Source organism: Pleurodeles waltl, chromosome 1_1 (genome assembly GCF_031143425.1).
Source record: "Pleurodeles waltl isolate 20211129_DDA chromosome 1_1, aPleWal1.hap1.20221129, whole genome shotgun sequence".
Classification (NCBI taxonomy): Eukaryota; Metazoa; Chordata; class Amphibia; order Caudata; family Salamandridae; genus Pleurodeles; species Pleurodeles waltl.
The window spans coordinates 56773933-56798523 of NC_090436.1; the positions used below are offsets into that span (position 1 = coordinate 56773933).

At 45.3% G+C, this 24591-nt stretch overlaps 1 protein-coding gene across 3 annotated transcripts in view; it reads right to left on the minus strand.

The window, feature by feature from the left end:
- LOC138263029 (phospholipid-transporting ATPase ID-like) overlaps positions 1 to 24591 on the minus strand; it is a 490165-nt gene that overhangs the window by 79886 nt on the left and 385688 nt on the right. For all 3 annotated transcript variants that reach the window (XM_069212438.1, XM_069212444.1, XM_069212431.1), the window contains 5 exons: positions 24197 to 24393; positions 21204 to 21412; positions 16302 to 16345; positions 15730 to 15895; positions 10425 to 10613 (listed from right to left, as the gene is read on the minus strand). In XM_069212438.1, coding sequence (XP_069068539.1) covers positions 10425 to 10613; positions 15730 to 15895; positions 16302 to 16345; positions 21204 to 21412; positions 24197 to 24393 — 805 coding nt within the window. The remainder of the gene's footprint in view (positions 1 to 10424; positions 10614 to 15729; positions 15896 to 16301; positions 16346 to 21203; positions 21413 to 24196; positions 24394 to 24591) is intronic.

Below are 24591 nucleotides of genomic sequence, written 5' to 3' on the forward strand. Positions count from 1 at the left end.
TTAAATCACCAACCCAAACAATAGAAAGAGAATTCCCTCTATCAACAGACCCAGCTATTTTCTTACCCAAATCTTCAATGATGTGCGTGGGGTGTGAGGTAAAAAAACAAAAAAATTAAATGAATTTTAAAAATATATAACTGACTAGGAGAATGGAGTTTTGCCCTGATTCTATTAATATAATCTCCACATTCCTAAGGGAGTTACTCACAAGTACTACTAAACTACCCTCGGCTCTGCCCACAATACTGCGGGTCGCTTTCAAACAATAAGATTTGTAACCATTAATGGCTAGCCTATCCAAAGCCCAGGTTTCCTGACAGTAAGTGACATCATGATTCCCAGGGAAGGAGCCACTCCCCATTTTGCAGTTTGTTTCGAATCCCCGCAACATTGCAGGACAAAGAAGGCTACACCTTGTCTAGGCCTAGAGGCCTCTTGTATAATCTGTTTCCCTTCGGGTTGCCCATCCTTTTTTTGTAAACCAGAGGGCCCACTTTCTACCCAGTGACAAAGTCAACAGTTTATCTCTAAATCGGACAGCACAGAAAACTGGTTTGCCAGTGGGAGCAAGGGGACTGGATGCCTACTGGCCTGAGTGATATTTGCACACTTTGTCCCCTTCACCTGATGGGTTGATGGATGTACATGCCTTTAAAAAAAACCTAGGGCCAAAATCATCAAAGGATCAGATTTTATCACACCAAGACGGACTTTAGATCAAATATCCCCTGCCGTCCCGGGCCTACGAAAATTCACAATCACTTTGTCGCCAGAATAACTTTTCTTATATGGGGCAATACTAGCCACGCTCCTTACAAATAAGATCTCTTGGGTCAAATCCCACTGAGAATTACATGAATCCCATTGAAAGTTTACTCTCTGGTTTAATCAAAATCACACCTTATTCTTAAGGGAGGCTGTTGGCTTCAAAGAGGCTGCTGGTAATCGTGGAACATTTGCCAGTATTATCACATAAGGGCATGAGGCTGGCAGAAGGTCGATAACGGAGAGGATTTGAATAACCTTACTTTGCCTCCTTGGTCTCTGGTTGGATGCAGATGCTTAAGAGCTGGCCCTTTGAGGGAGGGGTGGGGAAGGGAGACCTAATAGGGTGACTTGTGTTGTTAGACACCCCTTGGGACCTCTAGCGCTCACATCAGCCAAAAGTTGTACCTCATGCGGTACTTGCTGAGGAACCACGACTGTAGGGGGGTGTAGGAAGTTGGGGGTTCAGAGCAACCCCAAAGTTACCACACCAGCAGCTCAGAGCCGGTCAGGTGCAGAGGTCAAAGAGGTGCCTAACACACATAGGCTTCAATGGAGAGAAGGGGGTGCCCCGGTTCCAGTCTGCCAGCAGGTAAGTACCTGCGTCTTCGGAGGGCAGACCAGGGGGGTTTTGTAGGGCACCGGGGGGGACACGAGTCCACACAAAAAGTACACCCTCAGCAGCGCGGGGGCGGCCGGGTGCTGTGTGCAAACAAGCGTCGGGTTTCCAATGGAAGTCAATGGGAGACCAAGGGGTCTCTTCAGCGGTGCAGGCAGGCAAGGGGGGGGCTCCTCGGGGTAGCCACCACCTGGGCAAGGGAGAGGGCCTCCTGGGGGTCACTCCTGCACTGGAGTTCCGTTCCTTCAGGTGCTGGGGGCTGCGGGTGCAGGGTCTTTTCCAGCCGTCGGGATTTTAGAGTCAGGCAGTCGCGGTCAGGGGGAGCCTCGGGATTCCCTCTGCAGGCGTCGCTGTGGGGGCTCAGGGGGGACAACTTTGGTTACTCACGGTCTCGGAGTCGCCGGAGGGTCCTCCCTGAGGTGTTGGTTCTCCACCAGTCGAGTCGGGGTCGCCGGGTGCAGTGTTGCAAGTCTCACGCTTCTTGCGGGGATTTGCAGGGGTCTTTAAATCTGCTCCTCTGTAACAAAGTTGCAGTCTTTTTGGAGCAGTGCCGCTGTCCTCTGGAGTTTCTTGTCTTTCTTGAAGCAGGGCAGTCCTCTGAGGATTCAGGGGTCGCTGGTCCTGGGGAAAGCATAGCTGGAGCAGGTTTCTTTGGAAGGCAGGAGACAGGCCGGTAGGTCTGGGGCCAAAGCAGTTGGTGTCTTCTTTTCTTCTTCTGCAGGGGTCTTTCAGCTCAGCGGTCCTCTTCTTCTTGTAGTTTCAGGAATCTAAATTCTTAGGTTCAGGGGAGCCCTTAAATACTCAATTTAAGGGCGTGTTTAGGTCTGGGGGGTTAGTAGCCAATGGCTACTAGCCCTGAGGGTGGGTACACCCTCTTTGTGCCTCCTCCCTGAGGGGAGGGGGGCACATCCCTAATCCTATTGGGGGAATCCTCCATCTGCAAGATGGAGGATTTCTAAAAGTCAGAGTCACCTCAGCTCAGGACACCTTAGGGGCTGTCCTGACTGGCCAGTGACGACTCCTTGTTTTTCTCATTATCTCTCCTGGACTTGCCGCCAAAAGTGGGGGCTGTGTCCAGGGGGCAGGCATCTCCACTAGCTGGAGTGCCCTGGGGCATTGTAACATGAAGCTTGAGCCTTTGAAGCTCACTGCTAGGTGTTACAGTTCCTGCAGGGGGGAGGTGTGAAGCACCTCCACCCAGAGCAGGCTTTGTTTCTGTCCTCAGAGAGCACAAAGGCTCTCACCGCATGGGGTCAGAAACTCGTCTCTCAGCAGCAGGCTGGCACAGACCAGTCAGTCCTGCACTGAACAATTGGGTAAAATACAGGGGGCATCTCTAAGATGCCCTCTGTGTGCATTTTTTAATAAATCCAACACTGGCATCAGTGTGGGTTTATTATTCAGAGAAGTTTGATACCAAACTTCCCAGTTTTCAGTGTAGCCATTATGGAGCTGTGGAGTTCGTTTTTGACAGACTCCCAGACCATATACTCTTATGGCTACCCTGCACTTACAATGTCTAAGGTTTTGCTTAGACACTGTAGGGGCATAGTGCTCATGCACTGGTACCCTCACCTATGGTATAGTGCACCCTGCCTTAGGGCTGTAAGGCCTGCTAGAGGGGTGACTTACCTATGCCACAGGCAGTGTGAGGTTGGCATGGCACCCTGAGGGGAGTGCCATGTCGACTTAGTCATTTTCTCCCCACCAGCACACACAAGCTGGCAAGCAGTGTGTCTGTGCTGAGTGAGGGGTCCCTAGGGTGGCATAAGACATGCTGCAGCCCTTAGAGCCCTTCCCTGGCATCAGGGCTCTTGGTACCCGGGGTAACAGTTACAAGGGACTTATCTGGGTGCCAGGGTTGTGCCAATTGTGGAGACAATGGTACATTTTTAGGTGAAAGAACACTGGTGCTGGGGCCTGGTTAGCAGGGTCCCAGCACACTTCTCAGTCAAGTCAGCATCAGTATCAGGCAAAAAGTGGGGGGGTAACTGCAACAGGGAGCCATTTCTTCACAGGGGGTCTGATGGCAAAGGTACTAAGGGCCCAGATATAGCAATTGAAGTTTTTTTCAGGCCCCTCTTTCTTACCCTTGATTTCTCATGAATTGGCAAGTTAGATATATGCATTACTTTGGTTTCAATACTAGTTGCGTGTTCATAAACTGGGCGAAGCTTCATGTCCAAAATCTCTCTTAAATGCGAGTTGAAAAAATTACAGAAATCATTGGGGAGAGATCGAGATCCTGCAGAAAGCTGCAGCTCATTTGGTTCCTTCTTCCCTTTATCTGAATCAAAGCTTCGGCAGTCTTTTCCATCGCTCGGATGGTCCCTCAGTTTCTACTTCCGAGTGACTTGGTGTCGGGCTGGGAGGTCACAATGTTGCAGACTTCTTGTTGCAGATTAGCAGAAGCCCCCAGTTCACCGTTATTATACGTCCCACCTCCTAACGGGGAGGGTTCTGCAAAGTCGGTCCTGGAGAGCCGGGTCCATCCCAGATTTTTAGCATATCCATATTTAGAAAAATGTAGATTTCTGAAACATCTTGTTTCTAAATGTGGATATTAGCTCTGTCGGGCTAAGACCGGACTGTCATGGCCCAGTGTTTGCCTGGGGGTCCCGGGGGGGGGGGGGGGGGTGGGGGGGTGCACAATGGTTTTGAAAGACGCACCTCTAGGCGCGAAAGAAACTTTGGCGTCCTTTGTTGCTGCAGTGACTGTTGAGAAATGCAGTCCGGTCAGTGTCCTTTTCTTCCTGGGGCTCTGTGGCAGCTTTGCACTCAGTCCTGCTGTGAGAGCAGAGTAGTGCTTAATTTGTGCTTGATGTTTCCGGTGCGGGGCACCGGCACTTAATTCTGAGGGCCGGCGCTTAGTCTTCTGCCTCAAGCATTTACAGCGAGCAAAAGACACGTGGGAAAGACGGAGGAAGAGAAAAACGAAAAAGTGTCAGAAAGGGGAAAATCAGGAAGCTGACAGAGTGAGTTGAAGGGCAGGGAGTGGCTGTAAATGGACGGAAGAGGCCAGAGATGGCTTCGGGATTACTCTGCCTCTGTATTCCGTGCTCACACTTAATTGCAGCGGCCGCGTGTTTAATAGGAGGGCTTTGAGCACCGGCACCTTTTTATTTACAAATTAAGCGCTGGAGCAGAGGTGGGTATGGTGTCTGCTGGGCTCAGGGTTCGCTTGATGATTCCCCCCAACTTCCCTGCCTGCCTCCTCCTCTTCTATCTTGTGTTCCCGTAATCCTCTAGCAACCACTCCCCCCCTCCCTGGATCCAGAGGCTGCAGTCACAATAAATGCGCGGCTTCACAACAAAAACAAAATGAGTATCCCAGAGACGAAAGGCTGTATCCAAGAAAACACAAAAGCCGATGCTCGGAGCTCAAAACATGCGAATGCGAACCAAACAGACCTTGATCCAGCAGAAGAGAGAATAAAAAGGTTGCAAATGTTTTCGAAACACAAACAGGAGAGCTTGAGCAGCACAGCTTGTTATCTTCAAATGACAAACATAAAATACAGGCTGACAAAACTGGCGAGGTTTAGTCTCTTGGCAGCGGGAGGAGTTGCTTATGTGTTGCTTATTTTGTTTTCTCATTAGTCAGCCTCCACAGGCCTCTCCGGCAGGGCCTAATTTGTAAATACAAACATTCCGGTGCCCAAAGCTGTCCTCTGAAAATCGCGGCTGCCGCAATTAACGTGCGCGCACGGAAGACTGAGTTAACGTAATTCTGAGGCTATCTCAGGCCTCTTTAATACATTTACAGCCTCTCCTTGTCCCTTCGACTCACTCTTGCAGCTTTCTGCTTTCTTCCTTGGTGACGCTTTTTCGTTTTACTCTTCCTCACTCTTCCCCGTACGTGTCTTTTGCTCGCAGTAAATGCTTGAGGCATAAATCTGGGCAGATGGTAAATGCACGCAGGCAGGTATCTCTGGCTGGTTTGCGTTGTCATGTACAGATTTGGGGAGCAGGGAAGGGTTTTTCTGGCAGAGGGGAGAATTCTATGCTCCCCAATGTCAGAATAAACATGGAATTAGGCTTGGCTCGTGCGGCATCTCACCGTGTGGAATTACTCATGTGCCTGCACTAGAATAATGTGCTGCAAACATATCAGAAGCAGAAAGGCGAGATCGTGGAAGTGAGAGTTTCTAGGGAAATATAGATTTACCATACAGAGCCCACACGCATCAAACCTATACCTATGTATATATGATTGATAGCGCCACGTGGGCTACCAAGGAACAGAAACATGAACATTGACAACGGATGCTGGAGAGGAGCTCAGCATGGATGAACTGGCTCAGTGAGACATGATCTCAGTGTTATTCGCGACGTTAACGAACTCCGGAGACTTCAACCCGCTTTGCGCGTCACTGACTGTGAGTGACTATTTTAGTAACCAGCAGCATATAGTTGGCTGTGTTTCCGTTTGAGGAGGTCTGTCAGGCCCCACACAGTGCAAGAACCTTCTAGTTAGTCTTCAATCAATCAGAGTATTTGTAAAGTGCACTACTCACCCGTGAGGGTCTCAAGGCACTGAGGGTGGGGGAGGAGGGGGGTGGGGGGCTACTACTGCTCGAACAGCCATGTCTTGAGATGTCTTAAACCGGATGTACCTCTGGAAGGACATGGACATTTGTTGTGTGATTAGGCCGCACTGTATCAGAACTCCTTACCCAAGATGGCGTCATCCAAGGTGAGCTCCTCTGCAGCACATGTTGTGAATGCTCATATTTCTGTTTCCTGGTAGCCCTCGGCATCTGGTCAGATGGTCCGCAGATCCAGGATGGGCTCTTTTCCCCTTTTCCCCTCAAGCATCAGGCTCAGATGCTACTACTATTTTGCGCCATGAGTGTGGCACTTTTTTTTTTAACAGTGACTGGATAAGTGTTTGATTGCTGACCCTTGGTACCGCTGAGAAAAGGATCCTGTTGGTGGTGTCCCATACTTGTCTGCACTTTTCTTCATCAGCTGATCATTGCAGTATCCAAGGAGCTACAACATCAGTAGTAAACAGAAGCTACTCACCTGAGAACTGACAGTAAACAAAGAGTGCCACAGCACTTGGGGAAAAGGAGCACACAAGAGCACATCATTTCTGCACAGGCAGGAGGTTTGAGCGTGTTATACTTTGTCTCTTCTGCTTGTCTTACAACCAGTGCTTAATTTCCACTTTTAAATTAAATTTAACCACCAGCACTTATTTTTGAGGGCCAGCACTTAGTTTTCTGCATCAGGCATTTGCTGCAAGCAAAGACACATATGGGAAAGGTGGAGGAAGAAAAATAACGAAAAAGGGTCACAAAGGGAGAAAGCTGCAAGAGTGAACTGAAGGGGCAGGGAGTGGCTGTAAACGGATTGAAGAGGCTCGAGATGGCTCTCACATTTAAATGCAGCAGCTGCGTGCTTCAAAACAGAGCTTTGGGCACTGACATGTTTTTATTTACAAATTAAGCACTGCTTACAACCCTTTGACAAGTAGTGCTGCGAGAGCTTGTTAGGTGTTCAGTTATTTTTATCCTCAAAATAAACCAGCGAAGATTGTGTAAACGCATCAGCATGATCTGAAGTGACAACCGCCCCCTGGGAGCGCCTGCTTCCCCTGAAGGTGCATTTTACGCTCACTGCATTTGTCAATGCAATGTCTACACAACTCACTCCTGATCTCTCCGCTTCACCGCAGTACTTTCTTCCAGTGGGGGTTGTCGCTGCTCAGCAATCTGTATCCTAGATTGCTCAGGCTATGCCCAAAGTTTTTACAAATTTGATTAATTTGCACCTCTGCCTCCTCGGAGTATACATGGGTGTTGGTACAAATTGTATTGTTTTATGCCACTTCAGGTACCGGAGAGCTGAATCCCTGGGTATCTGTAGGGAGGATGGATATATGGCAATAACATGTCTACTTAAACAAGGAGGACTGTAGTTAGTTGGCAGTTATAAAATAAACTTTGTTAAAATGGCAGTTGTCATGTTCTCAAACTTCAAAGAGGCCAGTGTGCATCCAGCACATCCGGTGGGGGTCAGTTAAAAGTTCTGTAGCAGGAGGACCTCAGCAATATCAGTGGTTTGGGATTTTTCAAGTATTTTTGGCCCCAATCCTTTAAATTCTTCATGTGGAGCAGCCTTTTATCCAAGTGCTCAAAGGCTACTTCAATGAGCTACGTGTCTAGTTTTATGGAAGTCAGGCGCGGCCCGTCCTTTAGGGTGGAGTGGCCACGCCCCCCACCTTTTGCCCCTCCTGAAGAGTGCCTGTCAGACTGAACAAAGGTCAGTCTGACAGACACTCTTAATGTTCAGGTCAAGCAGCCAGGAGTGAGCCATGCGCGATTTGTGCAGACTCCTGGCTGCCTGAGCTGAACTTTGCTGGGCTGAAGAGGTCACAACTCCTGTGAGCGTGACCTCCTCGGCTCAGCAAAGGTGCCTCGAGGCCCTCCCCCGGGTGACGAAGGAAGTGTCACCCATTAATTTCGACCAGGGCGCTTCAGGGTTAAGCCCTGAAGCGCCCAGAGCGAGTGTCAATCAGTGACACTTTGTCACAGAGTGGGGTGGGGGCAGCAGTCTCAATGATCCTATCCCACTCTGTGACGAAGTTGGGACTGCTGCCTTCCCTCATTGGCTGACCCTGGTCAGCCAATGAGGGAAGGCAGCAGTCCCAACCCTCCTGGGACCTCCGAGGCTGAAGGTAAGTGTGTGTGATGTTTGAAAATGAATGTTTGGTGCGTGCATGTTTGAATGATGACGAGTGTTGTTAATGGATGTGCATGCATGTGCGTGAGTGTGAAAGAATGAGTGGGAATGTGCTTCCCTCCCACCCCCCCTCCTAAAACTGCCGGCCGCCACTGATGGAAGTGGAAAATGACACTGCAGTAAATACAGACAAGGATGAACAGGGTTGTGGCACCCATGTGTTAATAATGTTAATTAGGTGCATTAAGAGACAGGTGCCTTTGACACATGTAGGTCGGTGAATGCATTCATGCATGTCTAAAGGCCCACTCCCTGGCTCGTCTGGGTAAATCATTGGCCTACATGGGCTCGCTTATTTATGTAATAAATACATACAAGTGCTGCATCCTCCCTGACTTTAGGAATAATTCAGAAGATTACAAGAAACTTTCTGCACAATTTATAAAAGTGTAGTCGGGCTGGAGACAGATATCTTGCAAAAGAATGCAGCGTTCTAGAGTGAATACTGTGCACAAACAGGAACAGGCAGGTGCTTTAAAGGCTGCTGTTTAAATTAATACATTTTACATAACAAATCTACATCTTCAAAACAAATAAAGCTTATATTAATAATAATGTTCTTATACGCATTTGGTCAATTGAAGCAGAATCTAGGTCCACATGTATGAAGTGCTTTTGATGTTGCAAACGGGCCGATTTGCATTTTCACATGTGCCAAGCCCTAATAACGATTCTGTAACCTGTTACCGAATCACAATTTGGGTTTGCGGTTCATTATTAGGAAGGGGCGTGTTCAAGGAGTCCCTTCCTAATACCGAATCGCAGTGGTATATATGAATGTTTTTCAACCAAAATGCAGTAATTTTAGCTATTCACAAATGGGAAGGGGTCCCCAAAGGACCCCTTCCCCTTTGAGAAAGTTTGTAATGTTTGTAAAAACATTTTTCAGAGCAGGCAGCGGTCCCACGGAGAACTGTCTATTCTTCAAAAATGAAAAAAAAATAAACTTTTTCTTTTTTCTTTTTTAAACGATTTAAGGAAAACAGGCTTCATTAAAAAAAATATTGTTTTATTTAAACCCAATCACAGACAGGTGGTCTGTTGAACCCAGCAGGCCACCATCCCTGTGATTTTTACGATTCCCAATGGGTCGCAAAGTGAGACCTACCTCATTAATATTCATGAGGTAGGTCTATTTGCAGCCCACTAGAAATCGCGAAATGTGTCAAAGGCACATTTGTACATTGCTGTTTACAGTTAGGAAATAGCGAAGAGCTAAGACTCGCAATATGGTAACCTCAAACTATTACCTGCGTGCATGCGGCACCAGTCCCTGTCAGAACATGAACTGTTGAGAAGGTTATCATCACCAGTGACCGTCCCTCAAGTGTGTTTAACAAAGAGATGCAGTGTGGTTGTGGTGAAGCCTCTTGGTTGGCCAGCATGCCCATGGAGAGGTCCTGTGTGATGCACCGTCCACATGCTGCGGTAGTTACTCTACCAGATGCTGCGGTGCTTGGCTGTCGATGTCCCTGCGATGATGCAGAGCCTTAACCCAATCAGATGAGAGGAGGGAGGGCCTGATGATGACAGCCTTCAATAGTTCAAGATGTTTTTGGGAGTCGCATGTGTGGGTCTGGATGGTGGATCTGACTGTGGAGCTTGTCTTTCCAAAGAAGCTGAGTTGGGGCCAGGCCACTTGAGACTTTTTTTCTCACATGCTCATGGATAACCTGGAATTCACATATAAGTTCAGTTACTAAAGGAGGCGAAAGCCCTCCTGATTCAAGTGAGAGCTGGAGGTGGCAGGAGATCTGTGGAGGAGCACAAACTCTGTCTTGGTGGGGGTAAAATCTCAAGTGTCACCTGGCAACCATGTCCGGCTCCTGTTTGGAAGTGCTTTCAGATGCTGGATGCTGTTTGTCAACAATAATTTAATATATAGTTATGCATCATCTGCAGGTCAGTGATTAGATACATTTTGGTTGGCGAGCGCAACCCTTTCAGGGTTTCACTAAGGGATTAAAGATGATTGTGAACACTGATGAAGACATGAGGTCACTGAGAGACACCAGGTCCCATATTACAAAGATGGAGAGAAGCCATGTGGAGCGTCTTTAACCAGGTGTGCTGGGTGCAGACGCGGTCCGTGCGCCCTATCACAATAAATGCACCGGTCCTCTTTGAGATACAACAGTGTGCGAGAGCAGAACACAATGCGTACCCTCCTTCTCCTCCCCACTAAATGCTAAATGTATCTCAATAGACAACCTTCGCTCTTCACCAAAGCATCTAAAGTCAAGGCTACAGCAGACGAGCAAGAAGGATAAAAAGTTCCATATCTCACCAATTACTGACATCCTCTTGCGCACATTGTTGAAATCCAAGATGGCTAACAGCTCATATGTTTTGGTTTCTCCCATTTCCACCACGGTGATAGTTTCAGGTGTGCGAGAGCGGAACACAAAACCAAAGTTCCGGGCCGCTGTGACAAGGGCACCTTCATCAGGAGACTGAGCCTGGTAGACCAGCTGACCTGGAACACAAGAGAAAAGTGCTGGCTTTGAGAGGAAAGCCCTTTATTGAGATAATGCTGACACAACATTGGAGCATCAATCAGAACAGTGCTTTGTTTTAACACATTTTCTCTCCTTGGCAGCCTTTATGCCATGAAACCTCTATGACTCTTCATATGCTTTCTTTTACATGTATTATTGTGCTTATTCTGTGAAGTCTCTCTTATTCCCTGGGTGTAGATATCTCGAGTCTTCCCACATTCTCCTCCCAAAAGTGGGGAGCATCATGTGTGGCCATGACAGTGCAGCTCCCAACATTGGGCACACCGGCTCATTAGGACATCTCCAGGCTTGTGGTGGGATGAAACCAAAGACAAGAAGTCAGGCCCCTTCTCCAGAACAGTCGTAAAGCTCTTGTGAAAGAATGTTGTGTTTTATTTCGTACATACACATCTTGGCCCAGTTCTAACAATACTTTGCATCGGGTTTGTGTTAATACTTTAAAGCACACTTGACTCCAAGTCTACTTGTGGGATTAACAATCCGGTGCAAACTAAGATTTTGCATCAGATCGGAAGAGAAAGTAACGTAAAACTGAGCAATGCGCTAACTTGCATTTCTTTGCATCAAGGGGGCGTTCCATAGGTGGTGCAAGGGCGTTCCCATGCAACCAGCCATGAATCTTCATGTGAATCCAAAGAACTCTAGCTAGGGAATTGCTCTAAAATCCTGCATCTCCCTTAGATAAATGTTTTCATTTCTCCTTGTTTTTCCATCTTTGCATGTGTGCTGCATTCCCCCGTCCGTACTCCTCAGGTACTCCTGAATTCCAGGAGTAATCGAGGAGTAAACCCTGATTACTACAAGAGAAAGCCACTCATACAGCAATCTTTGTGAATCTGGCCTAGGGTGTCTTCACTGGTAACAGAAGGGTAATGTTCTTACAATTAGATGAACAGTGCAGCACTGCCACAAAGGCATTATCAAGCACCACCCTTACAGCTGAGAATTCCATCTCACATAGTTCAGCTCTTACATTTTTAAATTTTTCTAATTGACTGAGGTCTGAGGACTATGCACCGTTTCCCAATCCAAAAGTTCTGTTTAAGTGGCAATCCTTGGGGACTGCTTTTGATATACATGTAGCTTGTACGTGGGAGCTGCCTGCTTCTATGCACTACTTTACGATACATTGAAAGCTATTCACCCTACCTGCCATGTCACTGCAAATATCTACCATTATCAAAGGTAGCTATAGGGTTAAGTAAAAACACAGCTGTGAAAAAATCCATAAACATTTCTTTAAAACACCTACAGTCACCAGTTATGTCAGGCAGCGCTAAAATATGTTGCCCCTCAAAAAACAGTTCATGACCGCACATATGATGTTACCGATAACTTCATAAATGACATCATAAATGGTCCCACTGATGACATCACATTTCACCTCACACCTGAAACACCTACACTGCAGGCCTAGTGGCATGCACATTTAAATGTAACTTCGGATTTAAATGATTTATAATTGTTAACTGATGGTAGCACTCCCTACACATATTACAAAGAGTTTGCATTAAAGTTCGCTCATATGACATTCATCTTTTATGTGGGATTTTTTATTGTAATTATAGAAGAGGTTGTAAAAAGCTACTTGTCACTTGAAGCAGCTTTGGGTGAAAGTCTGAGCTGTGTGAGTCATTGCATTTAATTATGATCCTCCCTGGGAGAGCTCAGAACATATCAGACCTTCTGCCCTAGACTGACCCTGCAGACCCTTTACCAGGGAGAGAGTCTATCTGTGCTTGCAGGCTGCTTCACTGGATGTAAACCCAATATCTGGACCCCTCCCTCAAGCCTGCCTCTCCCAAAGGAATACTGTTAGGGACCTGGAGCAAGCAGAGAGGCAAGACTTTCCCACCAAAAACCTGAGCCTAAATATGTTTTGTATATATATTTCATTAGATATTAGAGGTAAGATAAACTCTCTAAATTTGGCTTAGGTTCCTCTGCAAAAGTGAGAGTTTGTTTAGGGTCAGCCTATGGTGCATCTGAGGCTTAGAAAACACATGAGCAGAGCTGTGGTTATTCCCTTATTTAATAGTCGCTTGGTCCAGGCATTAATTTACCTCTTTAGTGCCTTGCCTGGTAACCATTGCAGAGCACGAAGAGAAGATGCTTGTGTCCTAACTAACAGGCCAGCAGAATCCGGTGTTTACTCTGTTCACCTGGTGTGAAGGCTCCAGTGCTTGTAGGACATGGCATGGTTAGGTAGCTGTGAGGCCAAAAAGTCCCACAGATTAGAAAGTTTCGAGGCCAGGCTGTCCCTTTCTACCTGTTAATGGCTGTGGAAAGGAGGAGTGAGGTGTTGGTGTTGCACCTACTGGTAGTGCTTCATTTGTAAAACAATAAGTGCCAGGGCCCTCGTCAGGAGGCCACTACAGACTGCACCACACATTGCCCCCTGGCGGCTCTGCCAGTGACAGTACCAACACATCTACTAGCCATCATCACTACAATGACAATTCAGATTATTCCAGACCCCAAAGTTGTAAGAATAGCTTGGGTGGGGGGTATTAGTCATTTCTAATGTATATTGAATTAATAAACAACAGTGATTGGGCTTATCTCTAAATTAGACAAACAGTGCCACCATGTGGCAGACTGTCATAATATGTCAAAATAATAAGAATTAGAGGCACAAATAATGAGGGCGACTGCTGCCATGGAATGGCAGTTACCTATGGGTTTGGCCTGTCGGGTGACTTTAATGATGGCATATTGTGGCTGTAGCCGCTGTTGTGGTGGAATTACTTCACGGTCATTTTGCTGACGTTGATGAACTTCGGTAGACTGGCCGTGGCTGGCAAATGGCTATATACTGTAATTTGCAACATTTGGCAATGTTAAATGTGGTGCGTATGTGCTTAACTCCTGTGTTGTCTTCTTGTCTGTGTGACACAATACGCGCTGTGTTCAATGTCCGCCAGGATAGATGTACACATATTACTTATGTGGGTGCCTTTGCCTCACCTGCTCTCATGTGATCCCATTTCGGGTTTCCGCGCCTCCATCACTAAATCCCCCATCCTACGCATGCTCTGTCTCCCAACATCCCACCTGCCTCCAACCCCCCATCCTTTTTAAGTTTGGGCTCATTTGCTGCGCTTGCACATGAATTATACTTGGGTATAACATTTCTGCCAACCACTTTTAAAATCCGCCAGCCGTCACTGCATGTGACCCAAGATACAGTCTGCAGGCACAAATGGTTAGGACAAAAAATGGCAACTTTCTAAAAGTTGCATTTTCAGAATTGTAACTTAAAATCCAACTTTACCATTAAAGAGGAATGTAAATTCTTTAGACACCAAACGTGACATTCCTACCTGCTCCTAATTGAAAGTTATCACACATTAAATGTAATAAGGTAACCCAATGAAGAGGTAGGCCTTGCAGTAGTGAAAAAGAAATTCAATAGTTTTTCACTACCAGGAAATATAAAAGTTTAAAGTACATGCCCAACTTTTAAATTACACTGCAGCCTGCCCTATTGGGCTGTTTAGGGCCTGCCTTTGGGGCAACATGTATTAAAAAGAAAAGTTTAGGCCTGACAAAAAGCTTATACTACCAGGTCAAAATGGCATACAAAGGCCACAATGGCTGGTCTGAGACATGTTTGAAAAGGCTAGTTGGGTGGGTGTAACAATCAGTGCTTTAATCAGTGGAATTTAATTTACAGACCCTGGGTACATGCAGTACCACTTTACTAGGGACTTGTAAGTAAACTAAATGTGCAAGCTGGGTGCAAGCCAATGTTACAATACTTTGGGGATTGAGCACACACACTTTAGCACTGGTTAGCAACAGTAAAGTGCACAGAGTCCTAAGGCCAACAAAAACGAGATCAGCAAAAATAAAGGAGTAAGGCAAAATGTTTCGAGGAACACCACCCTAAGAATGACAGGTCTAGCAGCCCTGTATCCAAGATGTAGCCCCAAGCTGCAGGTAAGCGGTCTACATACAAGAACGGAGCATTCATAAACAGGTACAGCTCAAAGCAAGAAAGGCTATCACGCTAGCAGAACTTTACACCAACAGAGATTACAATGTTCTAAGGATACTGAGGATAACAAGAAAGGCATGCATTAGGACTGTGCACCAGAAGGTCTATACCAGCCGTTAATGACTGTCTTCCCTTCTGTTTTCTTCAATGAATCTTCAGTCTTCGGTTGTTCTGATAACAATTACAGCCCTCAGCGAAATGGGACTTTCTAGTAAATTTATGATTTTCCCTCACAGAAAAAGGTGCTGCGTGACATCTGCTTAATTAACCTCAAGAGATATTCCACTTTGGAGGTAAGTAAAAATAAATCATGGGATATGCCTTATGCAGTCATACAACTGGTTCAGGTCCCATTGCCAGGAAGGAGCCGTGGTGGGGCCCTTCCACTCTTCTCCATCCGCCCAAACTGAACTGGACAGAGCCTTGCTCAAAGTGGTTTCTTCAGCCCATCAGCAGATAATCAGCAGAGCATGTCTGGTACCGACTGACATTTTGTCAAAGCTACTTTGCCTTAAGCAAATGATGTTTAGTTGAGAGGAAGTTAACTGGAATCTGCTGTATTTATGCGGGGTAACTTGTGATGCAGTCATGTTGCTGGTCACTTTTAGTCCCTTGGAATACAAATGTAACATCTGTTTCAAGTGTGAATCATACATTTTGTGTTTTTTTGCAATGTGGCTGAGACTAAACCGAGTCATGAAGGTCAACTGAAAACTAGAGGGTTAGGGAGCATAGCTCCCCTGTCCTCCAATACTATGAGCTGACTGGGGCCCATGAACAGAAAGATATACACGTCCAGGATCTAAGCGTAACTAACATTACAGCTGATTTCTCTCCAAGAACATGAGCGATGCGTTGACTGGAGACTCTACTTACAGTAGTATGACGCTCCCTTCGCTGGCTGAATAATGGTGCAGAACGCTGCCCACAGCCTTCCACTGTCACTGACTCTCATCAAATGTTCAACTTGTATTTGATCTGCCACAGAACAAAGCCTAGAACCTCAAATCATTGATCATCTAGTGCTGCTCGTGGGACCTTAGCGCAGATCTAAAGTTTCTAAGAAAGCTCACCTTCCTTCTTCTCCTCCGACATAGCTGTGTGGCAAAGAGCAAGCAACCGGAAGAACTCCTGCGTGCTTGGCTCTTCCAGTTTGATGGACTCAATCAAGCTGTGATCGTGGAACACAAACTTTGGGTCAGCCAGTGGGTTGAATGAAAAATCCACTTTTTCAGTATGCTAGGGAAAGTTTAAAGAAAAAGGTAAGGGGTTATGTATATTGTTTTACAACATAATTGCAGTTGTACATTTCCATTTCAGTGTGAAAAAGTTATAACCACCTTCCAAAGCAAAAATCCAGAAATCCCTAAAGAGAAAGAGAGAGAAAAAAGAGAAAAGAGAGAGAGAAAAGAGAGAGGGAAAAGAGGGAGGGGGCGGCATATATATCATTATACATATATATATATATATACAGAAGATCAAAAAATATAGATCCTCTATTTACAGCAAAGAGAATGAAAATAAAACCTATCAGTGCATGGGGCAGCAAAATGTTAGTTACTTCGACATAAAGAACACTTGCAGTTTGTGATAATATTCAAGCTTTGATATAAAAAAAGAACTGAAGCATTAACTAGTCTCTTACCTCTGTAATTTCCACTCTGTGTCCTGCAAAATCTGTCACTTCACCTGAGGAGTAAAACAAATAGAAAGTAAGAAAGACGTCAAGGGGCTCAATGCTGTTTCTTCAGATGATGCAGGCGCGCAATGATGACATTAAATACTCCACTCGACCCCAAGCAGTAAGGTACCTCGTCTTCCTTGGGTAAATTCACAAACAGCCCCAGAATGCATTAACACGTGGCCCACTTGGTGCTCTAACATGGAGAAAGGGAGTGCAGTGGGTCACCGGCGATAGAGACAACTCATCATTTCGCATAAAGAGGTAAGGATGTTGCACAATGCCGCAGTCCCCCTGTCTGCGTGATCCATACACAAGCACAGGACACGGGGCGCCCTGGATCATGACTTGTGAACACCCTCTGACATGTACTGACAGGGGAGCTGAGGCAGTAGACATAGACCAAGCCAACAGCAGACTTACCTACTGACACCCACTGCACCTACCTGACCTGGACCATTCTCATGCTTTCCTATTATGATCAAGTGATTTGATGAGGTTTTTACCAGTTTCAGAATCTGCAACAAACAGGACATCACAATAGAGTTTTTTGGGAGGTAAGTGGGTTCCTCAAGAGACTCATACACAACGTTGAGTCTAATGGGCAAGAGATACGGCTGACTTTGATCTTTTCTGCAGGCTTCAGGGTGGGTGTCTGCGACTTAACACCCCCTTAATAAATCTTCTGTGTGATAAATAGTTGGGTGCAGGTGCTTTCAGTCGGGTATGGTGAGGTGTCTGTCAGATTTCACCAAGAACTTTTACACACACAGACAAAAACGCACACTCTCACTCTTTCTGTTTCCAAAGACTTAAAAATTGTTGGTTATTTCACAGAATAATGTGCTTTCACTCACTTAGGGCCACAAGAATGAACATCTGAATTAGCGATCTCCTAATTGCGATTTCCTGCGAATCGCAATTAGGAAATCGCTAATTTAAATGTATGAAACTCTTTAGAGTTTCATATGGGATTCAAAGTGGGTTGCAAATAGACCTACCTCAATAATATTAATGAGGTAGGTCACAATTTGTGACCCATTAGGAATCGCAGCCATCACAGGGATGGTGGCCTGTTGGGATCAGCAGACAACCATATCTGTGATTGCTTTTAAAATAAAGCAATTGTTTTTAACACAGCCCGTTTTCCTTAAGGGATAACAGGATGCATTTAAAAAGAAAAAAATGAAACATTTAAGTTTCATTTTTTAAGAGTAGGCAGTAGTCTGGGGCACCATCGCCTGCTCTTAAAAAATATTTTCCCAACCATTCTCAATTGCAAATGGGTTACCACCAACTTTCTACTGGCGGCAGACTGCGAATGTTTTGCCACCGCATTTTGGTCACAAAACATTTGTACATACCTTTTAGATTCTGTATTAGGAAGGGACGCCCTCAACATACCCCTTCCTAATACTGAATCGCACCACCCAAATTACGATTCAGTAACAAGTTACCAACTAGCAATTTTGGCTTTGTACATCCCAAAAAGCATTTTTCTAGTCAGTGAAGGGAACATGATACTAGTGCTTTGTACATGTGGCCCTTAGCACCCCTACTAATCTACATTCTTCTCCCTTTCCGTTTTCCTTTAAGCCCCTCTTGTGCACCCTAATAGTTGTCTAATGTACTTTAACATTATATGCCAGCATGATTGTTGGAAAATCTGAAACTCACACCTCTCTAACCTTATGGAGGAAGCTATGCCACTGGATTCTGTATGCACTTTCTTTCAATATGTGGATCCCAGACCTGAAGGTATGTATCTGGCTCTACTACTGCCGAGGGACATTTAAATGCCACCAATATGGCACACATACTTGGTACTTAATAAGGTCCTGATTTATTCAGATTGATTGGTGCAATGTGGAACTCTGGACATGTTTTGATTTTAAAGACAGACGCTGTAGCACGCCAGATGTTTCTGGTTTTGTAATTCTGGGGATCTGGCTCTGTCATACGACAGTAAAGCACACATTACAATGGGTCCCTGGTGGGCCCTATATTTATGCCCTGGACATTAATGGCAAAAACACTGATTGAGTTCCGAAAAATGTTAAGGTCATGTGACAAATCCAGAATTATGCGAAAAAACACTGTTGTCACAGAAACACATAATTCCAGTGGTCCTGCAGCATTGTGGTCGTCATTGCCCACCTTTGTGTTGTTCCTGAAATCCATCTGTGGGAGAAATAGACCTTAACAGCAATTTAATTCCTGTTTCTATTTCACAAGTTTTACTTAATCTTACATTCCTTAAAAGAGTTAGCTATTTCCATCATGTTGTGTTTCTGTGTTTTTTTCGCAAATCGTATTATTTTTGTACAGTGCACACTTTCGCGGCTAGTGTTTATGACGAGCCTCATTTGAGCGCTCTGGCGCTGAGGGTGAAGACAGTGCAAGTTTCTCACAGTGCCTGTTAGTAGGGCGGCCTCTCTGCAGAGCACACAGAGCAACAGTCGTATTCCAGTTGCATTTGAAATTCTGTGTGAATGTGTGTGTGACAGGGTTACATACTAGTCAAAATATTGGCACGGTGAACGTAAAAGAAAAAGTGCTTACATGGGAGTGAGTGCACTGTATGTTTGGGGCGGTGAAGTCACGTAGATGCAATGAAGTGCATTCAGAAGAGAGTGAAAAGAGGGTGCTGAAGAGGAAAGAGATGAGGTTTAAGATACGCAGTTGGATGAGACATGGAGAGTTAAAGGGCAAACCTATCTAACATAAAGTGCACAAGACTGAAGACCGATACTCCTTCTACAGGCCTCAAAAATATTAAATTCACAGGCTCACTATTTCAGAATTTAAACATTTTCAATATCAAGTACTTACAACAAAATCATTGTTGTTATTCATTTATCTTTAATAACATTACAAAAGAGACCCAGCTAAGAAAACTACCACAGGTTGGATAGGAAAAAGGATTTTCCTGTTAGGTTAGAAAAACCCTCACCCACCAGGGTGTTGTTTTGAGAGCACCATTGGTGGCTATAATGTTTAAATCCAGAAAAAACAAATGTTCCTTGCTCATTGTGTGAGTGCATTTCAGGAACTGGTCCTGTCTGTTTAACTCTAAAAATGTCACCACTTGTGTCTCATCCCTTTTCCAGATAACCAAAATGTCATTGATGTATCTTTTCCACAATACTATGTTGTCTCTGTACGTATTAGTAGGGTTTAGGATTTTCTCTTTCTCTAGATTATGGACATAGAGACCGGCCAGGTGCTTCCCATGCTGGTCCCGTGTTTCTGAAGGTACAAATTTTTCTCAAACTTAAAAAATGTTTTGGTTAGGGCCCAGAAACAACATTCCATGACCACATTCCGTGGTGTTTGGTAGTCCCACTCTAAGTCACAGATAACCTCCTCAATTATGTGTAATGTGTCAGGATGAGGAAGACTGGTGTATAGGCTTTCCACATCCAGTCCTCTTAGTATCTCATTTTCTGGATCAAAAAGTCTGTCTTTCAAAAGACACAGTGTGTCCCACGTACCCCGTAGGTCTTAGCACGCCCGCTCTGTAGTGGAACGGGAAGAAACCCAATGATGAAGCATGCCACCAAGGGGTAACCCCGGTGGGTGAGGGTTTATCTAACAGGAAAATCATTTTTCCTCTCCATCCTGTGGTAGTTTTCTTAGCTGAGCCTCTTTTATAATGTTACATGGGCTATAAGGAGGACAGACCCAGCCCCACAACCTCATTCTACCTCTTTGTTTTTGCACTCATTTATCTTAAACAGCTAACAACCACTGACAAAGCCCAAAGTCCTGGCAAGTTTTAGGTGTGTGTCAGCTGTTATATATCTGGATGCAATAAGAGAAAGCTAAGAGAGAAACCAAAATATCCATCAGGTGGCACACTATGGGAATCACAGAAATTTAGTATACATGTTTAAGCTACCCTCGCTCCCTTTAGAGACCCCCCCACTTTGTTCATCTCATGGTAAACCATGTATGCGCATGTTTCTATATGATCGGTGGCAGCCAGCAACTGTGGGTGCTTCCCTAAGCCTGGTTAGAGCATTTTCTTCCAAAGTGGATGCCCCACACAAGGCCCTGAAATTGTTTCACCGTACAAGTTACGCACCACAGTAACTGTTGAACATATTATACACTAAGATATGGTGCAGTTTTTAATGGGCTTAAATATTTCAAAACTACACATTCACAATTGCTTTATAAACCATCCTGCGTTCTCAATAAATTATTAAAATTTGCTTTAAAATGCACCACTTGCGGATCAATCTTTTTTCAAATTGTTCTCGGGGGTAGGACACTCTAAGCCCCACATTTGTCCATGGAACTTGCTCACCTCGCTCGCTACATAAAAGTCATACCCAACTTTTTACACCCCACCACTTTCAAATGTCACCAGCCCCCACTTCCGACGGGCAGAGAAAACAGATGGAAGAAATTGTTGGAGAAAGAGGGAGCTAGAAGAATAGATAAATAGAATAGTTAAGTAGGGACTGAAAGGGGCAAGAGAGTATGTGAGGCCAGAGGGTGAGGGACGCAGAAGCACAAAAGGGCAATGGTCAGTGCCTTAGAAATTCAGCTTGAGAATGCTACTTTGAGTAGCTATGAAAGCAAAGAAGGAATGTGAGTATCTGAGGTCCTCAGGTCATTTGAAATCAGTAAGATGTACCTAAAGGTGTTCAATTAGCTCACCGATTTGTACCTCATGGTGATTTGCAAGAAGAGAGGCCATTCCTCAACAACAGGCCCTGCTCTATTCGAGTCACTGGATTTATTAGTCCATTTTCTAACCTCAGTTGTATTCTCACCACCGCAGTAACCTCCCTCCTTCTTTGGTGTTTTCAAGAAGATGAAGTAGTAAGGGAGGTCAGGCCTGCCTTCTGTACCCACCGTAGGATTTGCCGTCGATGGAGCACTTGTTGAAGGTCATGATGTTCTGGGTCAGGGTTCCAGTCTTGTCCGAGAAGATGTATTTGATCTGGCCAAGCTCCTCGTTGAGAGTGGTCGTCCGAGCTTCCGCCGGCGTGTCCTTCTTCGGGTAGTACATCTTCCGGTCCCAGTTAATGTAGAAGCTGTTGCCCAACCGAATGATCTCTACACTGGGTTAAAAGCAAACGAAAGCACCAGAACAATACAGAGTTAATATGGAAACGCAACATGCCTTCCTGCTGAAAGATCTCTTGAAATGCACGAATTTTAGCATAACAAAATAGCAATTATCCATAAATAGTAACAAGCCTATCCCTTCAATCAGCTAATGAAATATTTTTTACAAGTTTTCATGAATGCTTGCAGATAAATGCAAATATTGAATTTAGCTATTGGGTTGTTAGTATCTCTGGATAATATCAAACCCGAACTACTATAATTAAATGAAACACTTTTTATCATCATTGTATCTATATAAGATGAACCACAAAGCATTACTGGCATTTCTCAGCCAGGGAGAAAGAGATCACGGCTTGCTGCTGTTGCTATGGAGACAATTTACAGAAAGAAGAGAAAATAACTAGGAGAAACTAACATAATTCTCCTTGTTATGCCTCCTCTGGGAAGGTCCAGCAGGTTTGGCGCATTCCCAGGTCTATAACTTATGATAAATCTGGGAATGCGTCAAAATCCAGGGGTGTGGCATTTAAACACCCATTCACCACCCATGAAATACCTCCCTGGGGCAGAGTAATACAAGAAGATTTGCGCTGCGTTGCTGTGGATTTATCAAGCCACTCAGGGACACACAAGGTGGCCTTGTGCGGCCTGTTAAATCGCATTTTAAAGGTTGCATTGTTTTGACCCCATTGTCTGGTGCAAAAGCAATGCGACCCTTTCATAACTCCCCCCCCCCCAGTTTGTTGACAATGTGTTTTAAAGTAACTAAACTAACCATCCCAGTTGAAGAGATCATTTGATCCACTTTGAGGAAATTTATGATTGGCTACTTGGTTTGGGGTATTTCCAAGCAGAAACCTTAATATGCAATCAGGGTTCTCTTGGGAGTTCTTTCCTTGCTAGCAACTGAGCTTGCATGAGTCCTTGAGGATTTAAAATAACATGACCTTGCTGTATGATGACCACAGACTGCCAGGAGCATGCACTTAAGGAGAAGAGTTTCTCTTCTTTGCGGCATCACCATAGTCCTGAAAGGGAAAACACTTCCCATCCGGAATCACGGGCCTCAAGCTCCTGTTTGAACTGACACTCATGTCTGCATGTCAGCTGCTCTGACTTCTGGGAGAGAAACAAATCTAGGATTAAGGAGGCACCCTTTTCTCCAGGGTGTGAAGTCTAAGCCATGGCACTCCTCTAGACTAGGTGGCTTGATCTAGGTTTCCAGAGATTGACCGATCATCCTGCGATGCCTTGTCAGCTGCTCTGGTGATCCCCCTAAGTGCAGTAACTCATTCCTATCAGCAGAGTGCATCATGGGGGATTGGAGGCAAAGGAGGACTATGGCCTGACAAGGCTGCCTTGGGACCTAGTGCAAACAAAGAAACAACTTTCCCAGTAATAACTGGGAAGCAAAATACATCTATAATGTGGATGCCATGGGCTGCCTCACATCACTAGGTCATGGTGTCACCGCAATCGCTGCACTTATAATACGCCCCTCACAAATGAATATATGAGAGTATTATTTTTCATGGAAAGCATGGTTATGGTTGCGAGGAACCTTCTAGCAGACTATAACGTAATAATTATATAGCTCTTACGACCACTTCTATGTGGGGCGCCGGTGCACTTGTCGGCATAGCAGCATGCTAAGGCAGGGAGGGTGATTGGTTGGAAGTAAGTTTGTTGTCTTTGTTTTGATCCTATGGGGGTATTTTTACATGTGGTGATTGATGACATCAAGGTGCAGGTGTGGTGGACACAGCATTCTTTAAAAAAAATTAGCGGGCAGAACCCATGAAGTGGTAGTGTACAGAAACAGCCCTGCTGAGTGTCACGCATCTCGCGTTAGAATAATACATTTTGCATTATTGCAATGCCTGAGATTGTCACGCAAGCCCGGAAGTTCAGTAAAACCTTCTTGTTCCAGTTTCTCACTTTGCTAGGTAACCTACAAGTAGTGTTTATCAAAGGCCACAAGGTGGCGCTGGTGTACAACGAGAGGAGTAGGACTCTCGATACAGTGCGATATTTCTTTGGTTCCCTCGTATTCATCACTTTATTTTGGTTGCAAGAAAGTGTCACTCATAGTCGTCGAAATGTCACTCATAATTCCACTGAAATTTTGAAAATGTCACACATAACAATCTGAAACCTTGGCAGCTATGCAGAAATGAAGGATAAAGCAGGAGACATGTTGTGTCTGTGTGGCTGCCAACGGGTGGGTCCGCCTGTAATTACCGTTGAACTGACCAGCAGAGCCACATTTACACAGTATCACCCCTGCCCTCTCCCCATGCAAATAATATTCGCGTCCTTCCACCATCCGAATCAAATACCTAACTAGTGGTATGTAGCCGGCGCTTCCATGTGGCGGCGTAAGGCAACTAGCTCAGGGCACAAAAGTACTAACAAAGGCTCCCAACATGCCTTATTCATAGCATCCACACCAACAAAATTATATTTTGCCTGGAGCGGTGAATATCCTTGCAGAGTTTCTGCTTGTTATTTTAACTTTTTTACTGCTAGATTCTGGCCAGTCCTAAAGGTTTTCCACTGGACCGAGAGGGCTGTATATTTTTTAAGTAATTAATCCCAGCGCTTCTCTTTTAGGCAGATGCAATGGACTTGGCAATTGTTGGTTGTTCCCATTTCAGTACTATGGGTGGAGTTCACTTTATGTGCACTAGGGGGTAGCAGCGCACCACACTTACCCTGTTAGCCCTGTTGCTGTCACTTCAGCTTCAATTCCCCAGCAGCAGAGACCCACCTACCTGACGTAGAGAGAGATGGGGACGACGGTGTTGAGAATGATGACGTAGGACCAGAACATGAGGAAGCCGGACATGGAGGGGTTGGTGACATCCGATAGCCAGGGCAGGTAGACCTGGAAGTAGCGCCCGGTGTACGCCTCCCAGATACCGTTCCCGATGGCCAGAATGATGCACATCCCAGCCAAGAACACGAAAATCTGCAAGAGTTTGACAAACAGGCAAAACTTTACAAAACAGCCATAACTTATTTTCAGATAGTGGTTCATTCGAAATAACAGGCAGAGCCGAGGCCCGTTTTAAGGGAACTCACTTCATTGTATGGATTTAAGGCAGTCGAATGCAGATATCAGCAGCGGGCTTTTAACTTTCTGACTTTCTTACCTACCGCCCTACAA